At 47.0% G+C, this 13,756-nt stretch overlaps 6 protein-coding genes across 6 annotated transcripts; 2 read left to right on the top strand and 4 right to left on the bottom strand.

The window, feature by feature from the left end:
• Positions 1–122: 122 nt before the first annotated feature.
• On the bottom strand, positions 123–1,926 carry N7479_009463 (Major facilitator superfamily domain general substrate transporter; the record flags this gene model as incomplete). Its single annotated transcript, XM_057257156.1, has 4 exons — positions 123–587; positions 656–1,329; positions 1,384–1,653; positions 1,707–1,926. 4 exons carry the CDS (start codon positions 1,924–1,926, stop codon positions 123–125), a joined length of 1,629 nt encoding a protein of 542 aa, XP_057104614.1.
• Positions 1,927–2,943: 1,017 nt separating this feature from the next.
• N7479_009462 (beta-mannosidase) lies at positions 2,944–5,733 on the bottom strand (the record flags this gene model as incomplete). The annotated part of the gene is made up of 5 exons (XM_057257155.1): positions 2,944–3,726; positions 3,792–4,027; positions 4,101–4,531; positions 4,587–5,546; positions 5,603–5,733. The coding sequence occupies 5 exons, from the start codon at positions 5,731–5,733 to the stop codon at positions 2,944–2,946; spliced, it is 2,541 nt and encodes an 846-aa protein (XP_057104613.1).
• A 1,343-nt stretch (positions 5,734–7,076) lies between these two features.
• Positions 7,077–7,584, top strand: N7479_009461 (uncharacterized protein; the record flags this gene model as incomplete). Its single annotated transcript, XM_057257154.1, is given in 3 exon segments — positions 7,077–7,339; positions 7,392–7,476; positions 7,492–7,584. The coding sequence occupies 3 exon segments, from the start codon at positions 7,077–7,079 to the stop codon at positions 7,582–7,584; spliced, it is 441 nt and encodes a 146-aa protein (XP_057104612.1).
• A 1,441-nt stretch (positions 7,585–9,025) lies between these two features.
• N7479_009460 (uncharacterized protein) lies at positions 9,026–9,821 on the top strand (the record flags this gene model as incomplete). Its single annotated transcript, XM_057257153.1, has 5 exons — positions 9,026–9,222; positions 9,272–9,300; positions 9,357–9,483; positions 9,542–9,669; positions 9,721–9,821. The coding sequence occupies 5 exons, from the start codon at positions 9,026–9,028 to the stop codon at positions 9,819–9,821; spliced, it is 582 nt and encodes a 193-aa protein (XP_057104611.1).
• A 563-nt stretch (positions 9,822–10,384) lies between these two features.
• Positions 10,385–11,190, bottom strand: N7479_009459 (uncharacterized protein; the record flags this gene model as incomplete). The annotated part of the gene is made up of 3 exons (XM_057257152.1): positions 10,385–10,586; positions 10,639–11,020; positions 11,073–11,190. The coding sequence occupies 3 exons, from the start codon at positions 11,188–11,190 to the stop codon at positions 10,385–10,387; spliced, it is 702 nt and encodes a 233-aa protein (XP_057104610.1).
• A 774-nt stretch (positions 11,191–11,964) lies between these two features.
• On the bottom strand, positions 11,965–13,521 carry N7479_009458 (sugar porter family MFS transporter; the record flags this gene model as incomplete). The annotated part of the gene is made up of 1 exon (XM_057257151.1): positions 11,965–13,521. The coding sequence occupies one exon, from the start codon at positions 13,519–13,521 to the stop codon at positions 11,965–11,967; it is 1,557 nt and encodes a 518-aa protein (XP_057104609.1).
• Positions 13,522–13,756: the final 235 nt, after the last annotated feature.

Here is a 13,756-nt window from a genome sequence, read left to right as displayed (position 1 = left end):
ATGTACACAGCCAGTAAGAAATCCCGATTAAACATAACATGAGCATAGCAGAACATCATGCCAATGAAAAAGCATACAATACATTAACTCGACATGAAATAGAAAACACTGGGCTATTCAACCTATGCAGTCTTAACTTCCACCACCTCGTTCGCATTCTCGGAAACCAAGACTTGCTGGCGTTCTGTACTCTTCTTGCGGGGATTGGGGGCATCAAAGATCTCCGTAAGTTCTTCGAGGGTCCGTCCGTTTGTCTCAACGGCGAAGAAGTAAATGATCACTCCCTGGACAACGTTCCAGCCTGCCAAAATGATATACATGTGCCATCCAATGACACTGATTGCATTTCCGACTCCGAACTGATTCACCAGCAAGGCAATGTTGGTGAAGACAGAGTACATGGCCATACCCTTGGCACGAGTCTCGTATGAAAGACATTCGACGGCGTACATGGCTTGCAATGGAGTCCAGCCAATGCTGAAAACAAGACCGGTCAAGAAGATGAACGCAATAGAGGCGGTGGCCGCTGCTTGGTTCTCCGTCTTATTGTACACTCCGGTGGTGGCTGAAAAAGCCGCAAAGCAGACCTTTATATCTAAAGTTAGCGGAGAACATTGACTTAAAAACATAAGGACAACGCGGGACGTAGACTTACACAGCAAGCAACGGACACGCCAAGCATCATAGGTCTCCGTCGGAATTTTGGGCCCAGATAGCTTCCCAAGTAGGCTCCAGCAGCAGAGAGGATTGTGTTGCCAAGATTGATGTTCAGCACATCCTCTGTATCGGTCATACCAGCTGACTCCAAAAGCCCGCCGATGTAGTAGCTCGTGACACCAGCCTGCGCCCACTGGCTCAGGAATGATGCTATAGCCACACATCCCAGGCGCCATCTGGCTGCCTTTGTGTTAATGAGTTCTCTAAAGTCCCATGCCTTCTTATCCGAGCCTTCAAGGTTGATCCCCTCTTCATATTCTCGAACCTGTAGGTGAACGTAGGCATTATCCCGGTTTCCCTCACCGTGATACTTGGTGATAACACCCCAGGCTTCCTCACGGCGCCCATGACTATAGAGCCAACGAGGTGACTCGGGAATAAACCAAACCGTCATCAGTACCATGCCGGACGAAATCATCTGGCACCAAATGGGGATGCGCCACGCCAGGGAACTCTCGTATTTTAGGCATCCGCGACAGGCACCAGCAGCAGCAATAGCGCCGACAAAGTATTGGCAGTTGTATAAACCGGTCAGAATGTCACGGTATGCAGGATGACTCATCTCGACGACGTAGGCGGGTGCGGCAGAGGACGCCAAGGAGTATCCAAAACCTGAGATGTTTTGTTAACAGCAGAATTCAGAATGAGTGCAGTCCAGGCACTTACCAAGGAAGAATCGGCTAGCAAGTAATTGATTCATGTGGTTGGCAGTTCCACCAAGAATAGTGCCCACGACAACACAGCAGGACCCAGCAAACATGCCGCTCCGGCGACCCCAAGTATCAAGGACAACTCCGACGAAGGGCAGCGCGCAGACACCTCCAATTGTGTACATTCCCTGGATCAAAGAAGCTTTAGAACCGACCAAGCCGGCGCCGAAGGTGTCTTGAAACTGCTTGATAGGAAGCAGAGCACCCATGAGCGAGCCATCGAATCCTAAACCCGTTAGTCATGGATTTTCTATCAGTTATCAAATATAGTTCCCGTACCGTTTAGGGCTGAACAAAGATATGCCACAGTCAAGAATAGATATAGCTTTCTCATCTGAACACTCCACGGATTCGGGGGACTGGTCCGCCTAGCTAAATCCAGAGCCACTGAGCCATGAACAGTCTCTACCTTCACGCCCTCCTTGTGCTCCTGGTGCACGGCATCGTTGATTCCTTCCTTCTCAGCGAGTTCGCCTGGATTTGTAGGCTCTGCTGCCATGGTGGAAATGTATTCTTCGCGTTGAGGATGTGATCCGCAAAAGAATGACTCAATCCATCGGAAAAAAGGTGGCCGTGACATGATATTTATTCCCGCAACGGCGATATTCTCCCCCTCTCCTTAGCCGACATCACGCGTTAATCCTATCGGAAGTCCTTGGCCAAAACAGATTTCTGTCGAATTCCTTGCGTTGTGCTTCGTCCAATTAGGAGTGACTTTTCTGCTCGGTGGTGGAGAGCAAAGTTGCCGTGAATCCGGGATTCTGACCAATCAAAGGCCACCTCAGGCCAATCCCTACCGAACAAACTGGGGTAACTCGGCCCCAACCGAAACCGGCTCGGCTAGGTCCGCCTACTCCTTTCCAAAAAGGGAAATGCTCCGCCAGTACTCCCCCGGATTTAACATCGGCAATTACTACATTTTCTCCGCGACCCCGTCCGATATTGGGGAACTAGTACAAGAATGTCAAAATTAAACGGTTATTTCTGCTTTCTATTTGCTTTTCTCGTGGAGATTCTTTTACTTCAACAGCAGAGCGGGCCATGAACGCCCCAGAACGAACTGTCCTACATTCAATATGACTCGTTCATTTGCTTCTCATAATATAATAGTTGCCTAGCCACTGACTGTGGAACGTCCAGCATAGGGAGCAGAACTATGATAGAGACGAAATCAATCCTAGAGCATCTTTCTGACATGAGGAAGAAGACAATTGCAACGAAGTCAAAATAAAATCAGCCATGCATTATGATGACAGGTAGCTACGTAGAAGGCGTAAACCTATTCTGAAAAAAGGGGCCATACGAGCCGACAGGCCAGTATTCTCTCACAGGCTACTTGAGTGGGTACCATTATAATTCATTTCATTGCCTACATGGTACATACATACATTGTAGTGAGATGGTTACACAACAAAACAATAACATCACTACGTATATCTTGGATATGTAGCCATAATACCATAACAAGAAACTTCAATTGTACTCTAACCCCTCTCCTAACGTGGTTGAAAAGGAACTATTGACCGAGGTAACGATACCTCAACGGTAGGTCACTATCGCTTAGCCCCGTAATCTCCACAAGCTGTTCATCCCCCGGAACAATATCTATAGCGCTGTCGCTGATCCGCACATTCTCGCGCTCCTCAAAGACAAAACATTTCACCGGCTTCTGTGAGTTGATTCGAAGGAGTTGCTTTCCAGCGGAAGCTCCTGGCTGCTGCTTCACTTCCAGCCCGCGATCAGAAAAGTCAAGGTACTTGAGCGGCTGTGGCCAATCCACGTGCCTGGCCACAATCTGGCCATCGATCCATAGCCGTGCAGCCAAAACATGTGGCTCGGGCTCAGCGACGTGATCTATGATCCCACTTGTGATGTCGGTGGTGCCATTGGGTGAAATAGTCACATCCGTAAAGAGAGCGGGAGCGCGGAGGTCTTTACCGGTCACCACCGATAGGAATCGCAGCTCGACGGTTCCATGCAGCACTTCCTGTCGGCTGCTAGCAACCCAAATCTCGTACTGGCTCTGTTTGGGGGGTACTGCATGCACCACACTCCAGTCGTGATGCGAACGTCGTACACCGATTACTATCGGCTGCATCACGCGCTTAACTGTGTAATACGCAGGCTTTGGCCGCAAGAAGTAGTCCACAATTGCCCACGAGATTGTAGGCCAGCAGTCATTTATCTGCCATAGCAGTGCTCCGCCACATTTTCGCTCGTCGCCCCATTGGCGGCGCCATCCGCCATATCCGAACATCATTGTCTCTGCCTGGACGACCTGCGTGAGGTAGGTGTATGTCTATGTATATGGTGAGTATTTTCTTCTTTTCTTTCTCGTTTAGTTGACCTTGACAAACGACATACCTCCAGATCAGTCGCTAGGCGTAGATTTTCTACTAGATACGTCGCCAATCGCCTCTCGTGGCCGTCAGCCTTATTATGGAAGTCCATAACATGTGACTGAGGGTGTTTGTCTGCCTCCTTTTCTAGGAAATACTCAATCGTCGACATATGTGGGAAAGCTTCCATCCCAAACTCGCTGTTAAAGCGACCTCCTATACTGTCAAAGATCTGATATTTCTCCTGCGTTCCATGCCACACTGCAAAGTCATGAGCGAAAATATTCAGTCGGAAACCCCATTGAAATCATAGTTTGGAATTAGTTTGACTGACCATTCCATTGATGTATATCCCCCACGGTAGGATCGCTCGTGATTTTTCCATCGCCCCATGGGCTTCCCGGGTGGTAGAAAGTACTCGGCGAGTGCTCAGATACCAGTTCTGGTAGTAGCTTTTCGTAGATATAACGTGCTGGGAAGTCAGACTTGAGCCAATTTTCGGGGTTCTTATCTTCGTAGTTGTAAGTGAGTCCAGTCTGCTCCTGGACTTGATAATCTTCATTGTTACCGGCGTAGATCGCGATACAAGGATGGTTTCGCAAGCGCCGTATATTGTAGGCTGTCTCCTCTCGTATAGACTCTAGTAGCTCTGGCCATACCGGGTAGTTACCGCAAGCGAACATAAAGTCCTGCCATACTAGAACACCGAGCTCATCGCAAGCGTCGTAGAAAGCATCGTCTTCGTAGATCCCGCCACCCCATACTCTATTTTCAATGATTGTTAGACAGTCTCCGAACAACAAATTGTATTCTAGCTTACCTGGTCATCACTTGGCCTCCTTCCACCATAAGTTCGATCCATTTCCGGTATCGCTCTGTGCTGATACTAGGAAGCAGGTTATCGGCAGGAATCCAGCAAGACCCTCCACAAAAAATGTCCATTCCGTTGATACGGAAAAAGAATGACTTCCCATGTTTATCCGGCTGCTGAATGACCTCGGCGGACCGAATGCCAAATTTCTTAGACACATTATGTAGCTCGTTTGCATCGCACAGCAGTGAAACCGACACTTCATACAAGGTCTGAGCACCGTAGCCGTGTGGCCACCACAATTCCGGATTGTTGACCCTAAAGGTGGTTCGGGCGTTTTGACCGGAAGATACCGGGATATCCTGGTGAGCTATTTCTTTTCCACGTAGAGTCAAATGGAAGCGAGCGACACAGCCTTCCGACTTCGGCACATCGATTTTGGCATGCGCTGTGATTGTCGCTGTTTGATGGTCAGGAGCCAGGTATGTCTGTGGCCACAGGTCTCCGACTCGTGCAGAGTAGACTTCCAGTCGTACCTCACGCCAGATACCAGCTGTCATGATGATTGGGCCCCAATCCCAACCCCAATGGTATTGAGCCTTACGCACACCCAGACGCCCCATCTCCCCATTGAAGCCGTGCCATTTATGATTCGGATCCTTTTTGCGTAGCTCGATTGCTTTGTGCTGGGCGCAATCGAATTCGACCTCCAACACGTTTCCGCTCTCGGGTGACGACCTCAGTTCCTCTGTGATGTCCACGCGATAGCCTAGGAACATGTTGTTAGACTCGAGGATTACCTTGCCGTTGAGCTTGACTGAGGCAAAGGTGTCCAGGCCGTCGAATACTAGCGCCACAGTTGCACCGGCGGGGATTTCCGGTTGTTGAAAAACGTGTCGATACACCCATGACTTCTCATTAACCCACCGCGCCTTGAGTTCATTAAAGCCCAGGTATGGATCTTCGAGCCTACATAATAATGAAACGTCAGTCTATGTGCATAGCAGAGTAGTTTGGTCCCCAACTTCTTATTTGCAATGAGATCTTGCTGTACTGTGGAAGGTACTGCCGACACGGGCATCCATGCATCCGATGTCTCATCATCTCGGTCCTTGAAAGTCCATTCCGTGGACAGGATTTGCTTAGAAAAAGTCATATCTGTGGTTCAAATCGGAGATAAGTTCGTTGCTGGGTTTCACGGCACATTCAATTGAGAACTATCTCAGACAGGATGGAGTGGCCTAATTTATAGCTGCAGTCGATACTTGAAAGGAACTAACTGAGTCTATTTCTGCCTATGAAATCATTAAGGTCGAGACATGCAAAGAAAGAAAACACACTGCATCAGACGTAATCCCCCTCCTTCCGATACGATACTTTTAGAGGTCACAAGCCTACCGCCGAACCCCTGCTACCCCACCTGCAATGTAGATCACCCGAAAATGCCACGCTGTGACCCCTTTGATTCCGCCGAATTGCCTATTTGGGCCTACATTAGGCGGAAGTCCGATCAAGACAGGTAGTCAGGAGAGAAACCATGTACAGTTACCCCGCATTATAACCAATCAATCGACACGCGGTGGAATTTTCATTAAATCCGAGTATCATATAAAGAATATGTACTTGCAGTTGACGTATAAATTTATATACTTCAAAGCCCAAAAAGAAAAGGGTCCTAATCTCGCTTTGCTTCAATTTCCCTAATTCCCTTAATGCTACTCACCTTGCATATCCAACCAACGCACTAATCAACTACTCTCGTAGACGCATGCCAGTCGAGGATGGGCTTACAACTAGGCGTACCCGCATGTAACTCGGTCACGATACCGCCAGGTCACAAACATGCAGGCATCGTAGCCAGGGCTTCTAGTGTATACGATCAGGCTTTCGGTCTCAACCCAACCATACTAAGCCACACCCGATATGTACACATCCCTCATACTCACATATTTTAATTGTATTAATATAATAATCAATTGCTATTTAAATGGACCTGTATTGTAGTACGTCTATATGAAATTGGATTAAGGATTATCTATTTTTCCTCCTTAAATATCAAATCCTAGAATATTGCACCTGGGCAAGGTTGTTGACTGAATAATATATATATTGAACATGGATGCACCTTCCTCGCCACTCCCACGTTCCTTCCCTAAGACTATTAATATTAAAGCCTCCCGCTAAGTATACTTGTTCAGATTTCACTTAGCGTGAGTTTTCACGATTCTTCCCTTCCCTTTTTTATATTTCTGCCATATTAGAAACGAAGGTATGGCTGAATTGACGTACCACCCCGGTTTTAGCCTAATATGACGGAGTTTAATAATGACGAGGTCCACGATGTGATCAGCCCTGAGCCTCTTGTAGCCTGCACGGATGGTACAATGGCATTGAATGTCTACCTTCATCCGTTGTGAAGGGAGGAGACCCGGTTGATTTGTGTTTTTGAAATTGATGATAGGTTAAGATAAGCCGCGTGAGCCAGTTGTTTAACTGACAATGGTTCTTCAGCCCGAACGCTGGAAGCACTATTTGGCGCGGCGAGGAGACTTTACTTTGTGTGTGGTAGTGGATGAGCTAGGGTTCCTCAAGTGCTGTAGTAATTGTATATACGGCGGTAAGGGCACTATGTGCACAATTGTCGTGTCGCACTATATATATCGGAGCCTGGAATACATGAGCGTAATGCTCAGACATAGTGGTCTTTTTGGCCTAGTGTGCAACTCGCCAGTCCAGGGGCAGGTTATAACAACAATCCTCTAGTACGGATAGGCCTATCTAGCCAGTCAGTGTCCCTAAAGCTATAGTCTATAGTGGTTGGGCTACCACTGGGTTGCAAACTCCGTGCGCCTCCGCTTCGCGCCTTCAAGCTAATATCACGGCAGGTCTTGATGGTATAGTCGTCCAGCTATAGCATTTATCTATGCTCCAACGACGCCGGGCCACCGCTGTGGCTGACAACGAGCCTGCCACCGAACGTGCCTCATCCACCGTCCAAGATGTCTAGTCGGGCGTCGATGAAAGCTTACCCGTTCTCTATACCCACCATTCGGATGGTCATAATGGGCCTTCATCATCTTCGCACCGAAACTCATATCTTCCATACAGATCGGTTCAATAACCAAAGAACTCTTCTTTGTCGAGAATTCTAAGAATTTGTAGATCTCAAGGTCAATAATATTCTTATGGCTCTTGGGGACCACCCCATACTCGGCACGGTTATTCGCAATAAGATAGAGAATCCACTGCCTCAGAACCCCCCTAATGATCCAACAATATACCGTGCACGAAATAACTTTGGTTTTGAAGTAGATAGCCTAGGAAGGCGAGTGATCACGGGTTTGAGTCTTTCTGTGTACGAAAGCGAGACCTCTTATAAACACTCTATCCAGCCAAATGAATATCGAGCTGCAGAAGCCATCATTAGAGCCAGTTAGGACTATAGTGTTGAAACATAGAATCTAGGTACATTGATGAGGATCACACATCAATTTTGCTACACTAGATATTCTAACAATCTGACTAGATCTGGGAACTGCTCTATGAGACAGGCTCTTTGACTATTCAATATCATCGTTAGGTCCATCTTACAACGAGGAGGGTTACTTAGTGTCTTGCTTATTATCAAATAGGTCAATGTGAATTTCCTAATCCCATGCAAAAAGAATAGGGATTAGAAAGAATGACTTGCGAGTATCGAAGTGGACGAGAAACATGTGTTTTGGACTTTTGTCCCGACACTGCTGCGATGGCGGCCAGAGGATTGAGGAACTACGCTTTGGTCCCTTCAGGCATAGCACTGCTTGTCGGAGGAAGTAAAAACTATAAACATGCCGGTTTATAGGCGCATCTGCACCTGGGCGCCCAGTTTTATTATATAAAATTGCCTATTTGAGCCCACAGTGGGCGGAAGTCCGATCAAAACGGGTAATTCCGAAGACCTCCACCAAATTGTAGATCCTATCCAACTTGAACGTATTTACACATTATCAACTAAATATAACGATTCCGAACAAGAGCACCGTCTGGCTTGACGCCGTATCATTTTCTGTATCTCTTGGTGCAGTCTCATAATCACCCTCGAGCTCATCTTTGGCTTCCGTTGTTGTCTACCTCTCTGATCAATTTTGGGGCACTCGTCTGTTACAACATGAATTTTTGAAACTAGTGTAGGACCTGAAACTAACTCTGCCTCAATAAAGGAAGATCCGCACAGGATGAAGGAGAAAATCATTTCCAATTTTTACACGGGAATATGGGTAACAATTCACTCATCCCATTCATCCATGGATGCTACCCCGGATGTCGAACTATGCGTAATTTCCACGGGTGTCAAATCGCCCTTACCTAGGTATAAAAAGAGGCTGCTGGTCTACAATCTTTGAATCACCAAAAATCCACAATCTAAATAAACCAGCACATAACTACTTTTTTCATCTTATTACGAGATGCAGCTCCTCTCTCTGTTTTCTTCCTTGGCTCTCGCATCTGCGGTGGTCTCGTCTCCTACATCAGGCTTGAAGGCAATTGTGACCCGCGCAGATGATCGGGGTAACTACACAGTTCCAGGGCTTGGGTCTCGCAAGCAGGAGGTCTTGAATGCCGGTGGCAACACTCGTGACATGGCTATTGCGATGCTAGAGACGTGAGTTTACTTCCTCGGTCAGCCTAATAACTCAGCTTACAAGTATTAGCGAAACCATGACCACGGATTACATATATGGTATACCTAAACGTTGGCCGGTAAACTACCAAGGGTGCTAACATTCATACTTCCAGGTGACGGAAAAACAGGCGACGCCACGAACTTTGGCATTTTCAAGCAGAATTGGTACATCCTGAGAAATTCTGCGTCTGAATTCCTGGGCAAGACCGAAAGCGAGGTCGATGATGGTGCCATCCTCAAGTAAGTTTGGGTATCATCTATATTCCCAGGTATATATTTGCTGATGCTGGAGCGCTAGTTCGGATTTGCCACTGGACATTCAGTCTCGCCATGAGGGTGAGGAGCAGTACGGGTATGAAACTTGGTTTAGCGGCCACCGCAATGGAGAGTCGGGTATCAATAACCCAGGCACGGATGACATCAACGGTGAGCTTTATCATTCTCTAGTTAACGAGTGGCTTGGCTAAATGTGTCTAGCATACATCGATGCCATATCATGGATTCAACAGCAGATTGAGAGTGACGAGAAATACCAGAGTGACGATACTCGGTTTTGGGTCGATGTTGTTGCCATTTAGACGGTGATGGACATCTTGCCTTGTGGTGGACAACTAGCTTCACATCTTGAACTATGGATCTCCGCTCTCTACTTTGCGATGGGCTTCGCAAGAGTGGCACAAATCCCTTGGGACCACTTTTTTTTTCTCTTTTCGTTTTCACGCTCCGGTGATATTCTATTTGTGCACTTGTTATCTGAGCCTTAGTTGTGAAATTTTCGCACGAATAAACTCCTTTAGCAAAATTTTACTATTACCAGGCGCGTCAACTATTAGATATGCATATTCTTATGCAACTCATAGGTCCAATTGAACTTCGAGCTAACAAAGGTGGAACTAGTGGCGCTGATGTAGCCACGTTCAGCGTAGTTTCGACCTTGTTCTGGGTATGAGAAGTTATGCACCAGACACTATTGGTCATCGGCGCATGCGAACCTCGGAAGGCGTTCCGCTTCCGTGACGACTATATATGCATATTTGGAAACCACCAGCCAGAATATAACTTATAAATCAGTATTTTGCAACCACACTTCATAACTTATTTACAGTAAAGTTTCTATGGCTAGTCACATATGGGTATGTTGCTAACCCTGCACAAATGGGCACCCACCGCTACTACCCTCACTGCTAACCTGACCCTCTTTGCTAATTTGGCGGAACATTGCCATAGGGTCATACCAGATATCAAGACTCTCCACCTGCAGTTTATCATTGACCTTGGCCACTAAAACACCTTCAATATCAATAGGGCCACCGTGCGCTTCGACCTTGACTTTTTCACCGGAACTAAGATTGTAAGCATGAAATCAGATAATCATGGATAGTAGTGATCTGATACCTATTGAACCCCACGTAATCCTGCTTCATCTCGCCCCAGTGTCTCCATCGAAAGGCAACGACGGGAGGACCAGAGTATACTTCAAGTACCTCCCAAGCAAACGTTGGCATCATTCGCTTGAATGACTTGTGCGAATCGTTGAAGGTGTTGTGTGCAGGATCATAGAACTGACTCGCGGTCAGGAGCGCATTGTAAGTCCCCACTTCCAACATATGGTGGCCTGTGCGTCGTTCACCCCCATTCACGGAAACTGTGTATACGTTGTGATCGACAGTACGCCAGTCGGATAGGTTTGTCTTGAAGGAGGCTTCGATTTCCCAATTTTTCACGAGATTTTCAACTAGGAATGGGAGACTGCCGGGTTCGTGGGTCTTTGTCTTAGCTGTAGGGTATAAGTAATTGAATTCAGATGACTAGGAGCAAGGTGGGGGTACTTTGTTCATAGAAGGCTCGTGTCTTAGAGTAATCCGGGGGATTGCCATGACGCCAGGCGGCATTTGCATCTTTAAGCACAGCATTGGGATCAAGCACGTAGTCAGGTAGTTCACTCATTGTGAAGTTTACTAGAGTGAGTTCAGAGGAATGAAATGAGAAGAAAAGAATTAGACCACATATGTAAGAGGCGATTTTATCTGGCCTCTCTTATGGACCCCACTTCCCTAGTGTAGGTCAGACCTCGGGACTATGTACAACATATGCAGCAACGTATAAGATCCTAGGAGAATATTCCCGCACGATATTTTTGGTAAGTTACCAGTGCGACATATGAGCTAATCAAGTTGCGCTAATGTATAGAATTTAACCACACAATCTTAAAATGAACCAATCAGGTCAAATATGACTCGAATTATATATTGCCCAGCCGTAGCGTAGTATTTCCGCTTTTTCCGCCCTGATTTATATATTAAATTTGATTCTGGCCCGTTCCTACCCCGATTTTCACCCCGATTCCTATCTCTTGTTACATCGGCGTCCGAAATTCTCACCCGTATGACCCACACATAAGACAGATTTCCTCGCCACTTTAGTTTTGTAGACACATCAAGAATGGGGCTATACGCCAGTTGATACATAGCTGACTTGACTAGGAAATCCCCACTGTTCGATATTGTTGTTTTTGTTTTGTATTGTCATATTTACCTTACGCTCGTCGCAACTTGATGGAGAGAACGCGTAATATATACCCCAATCAATGGCATCCTTTGATAGATACGAATACATATAATTTCCAATTCAAATATAGCTGAAACACACACGGACATTCAGAAAGTGCCCCCCAACAAGGTTCAGACTTCACCATAAGCACACAGCCATCCCGCAAATAACTCAAGCTCCAGCCGAGGTTTCTTTCTCAGGAACATCACCGAAAGCCTTTTCTCCATCGAAAATCAATGCAACCTCTTCCAAACTGTGACCCTTGGTCTCAGGGAACCCGAAATAGACAAGCGCGATCTCAACTGCAATCACGCAGCAATATACAATATAGTATTTCCAGCTGATCGCGTCCATTGCCACGGGATTAGCATATCCATTGAAGAGAATAACACATGTCGACGCAATTTGCATGATATTCGTTCCTTTGGCACGGAGGTGAGTAGGAAGCACTTCAGTGACATAGACCCAGGGTGGTCCATTGAGACCAGCGTTGTAGAAAAGCTGATACATAAAGATCATCACAACCACCCCAGTGCCCAGAGTTCCATCTTTGAAATCTCGCTGTTCGTTGATTGCGGACAGAATTGTCCATATCACGTAGCAGGTCAACATTCCCACTGTCGAGAAAAGGAAGAGACGTCGTCGACCGGCCACCTCCATAAGCGAGGCTAGAATGATCGAGACCCCCAAGTTGAACACTGTCAGGCCACCGTTTATCCGCAGCTGTTGCGGATCCGAGGTGAAGCCAATTGAGTTGAGAATGAGGTGAAGATAGTAGGCAATCAGACCGTTGCCCGAAAGCTGCATCATGCATGGCACTGCAATGATAATAAAAAGGCGATGCAAGTTACCACGTGTGCTTAGGAACTCAAGATACCCAGTTCGAGAACCTCCTTTCGCGGTCTGGATTGATAATATGATCTCTTTCATCTCGAAGTCGACCAGCGGGGAGTTCTCATCTCCACCAGCGTGGTACTTCGTCAACACCTTTCGGGCTTCGTCATAGCGGTCTTTCTGCACGAGGTATCGGGGTGACTCTGGGATGAGATAGACAAAAAGCACTTGCAACAGGGGAAAGAACCCCTGCAGAAGGGACGGAATGCGCCAGGCCCATGACATATTTGGACCCATGAAGTAGGTTCCGTATGTAATCCATGCGGCAAGTAATGCTCCGAGGTACCACAGGTTGTTATAATAGCCGACCAAAACAGATCGATGGGTCGGATATGCCAATTCACTAACCAACATTGGCGACGCTTCGACGGCGATCAGACCACCGAATCCGATCACCATACGGGCGATCAAAAACATGGCATAGTTCTGCGCGGCACATTGCAGAACAGCCCCAATTACCAGGAGTGCCGATCCGATGAAGATCGGGAATCGTCGGCCCGTGTGGTCGCAGAGCCAAGGAGCGACGGGGAAAGCGAGGATCTGACCGAAGATCACCCCGTTGGAAAGTGATCCCAGACGGGTACCAGTTGGACTGCCGAAAAATTCCTGCCACTGGCTCATTGACTGCAGACCATTGAGCATAGATCCATCATAGCCATTGGTCGTCGAGGATAGATAGGGAATGATCATCCCAAGATTGAGAAGCAAAAGGTGACGCTGCTTGTACCATGGCTTGCCAGTATCTGGGAGAACACTGTTCAGGTTCCATTCAGCAGGGTTATTGGCATGAATGCTCTGGATATCGGTTGTTGGTTTATCTTCCTGGTCATTCATCTTGATCGCACTTTGTGGATTGAATGTGCACGATAGAAAGATGACTGGAGTGCCGATGGGAACTGGAATTTCCGTGGTGCAATCGTTATTTTATATCGTCTTGCTATAACGTTCATCCGTGATTCCGCAGTCACATGCACATTGAAGTTGAAATGGCTTGATTCGACTTTCTAGTTTGGACTTCCCCTCCCCTTTCGTTTTTTTCTCTCTTGATTACTACCTGTCCACAGGGAAG

The sequence above is a fragment of the Penicillium vulpinum genome, assembly GCF_028829585.1.
Source record: "Penicillium vulpinum strain IBT 29486 chromosome Unknown utg000004l_segment0_segment0, whole genome shotgun sequence".
NCBI lineage: Eukaryota > Fungi > Ascomycota > Eurotiomycetes > Eurotiales > Aspergillaceae > Penicillium > Penicillium vulpinum.
The sequence above is the reverse complement of the archived record's forward strand: the minus strand, read 5'-3'. Positions and strand labels throughout refer to the sequence as shown.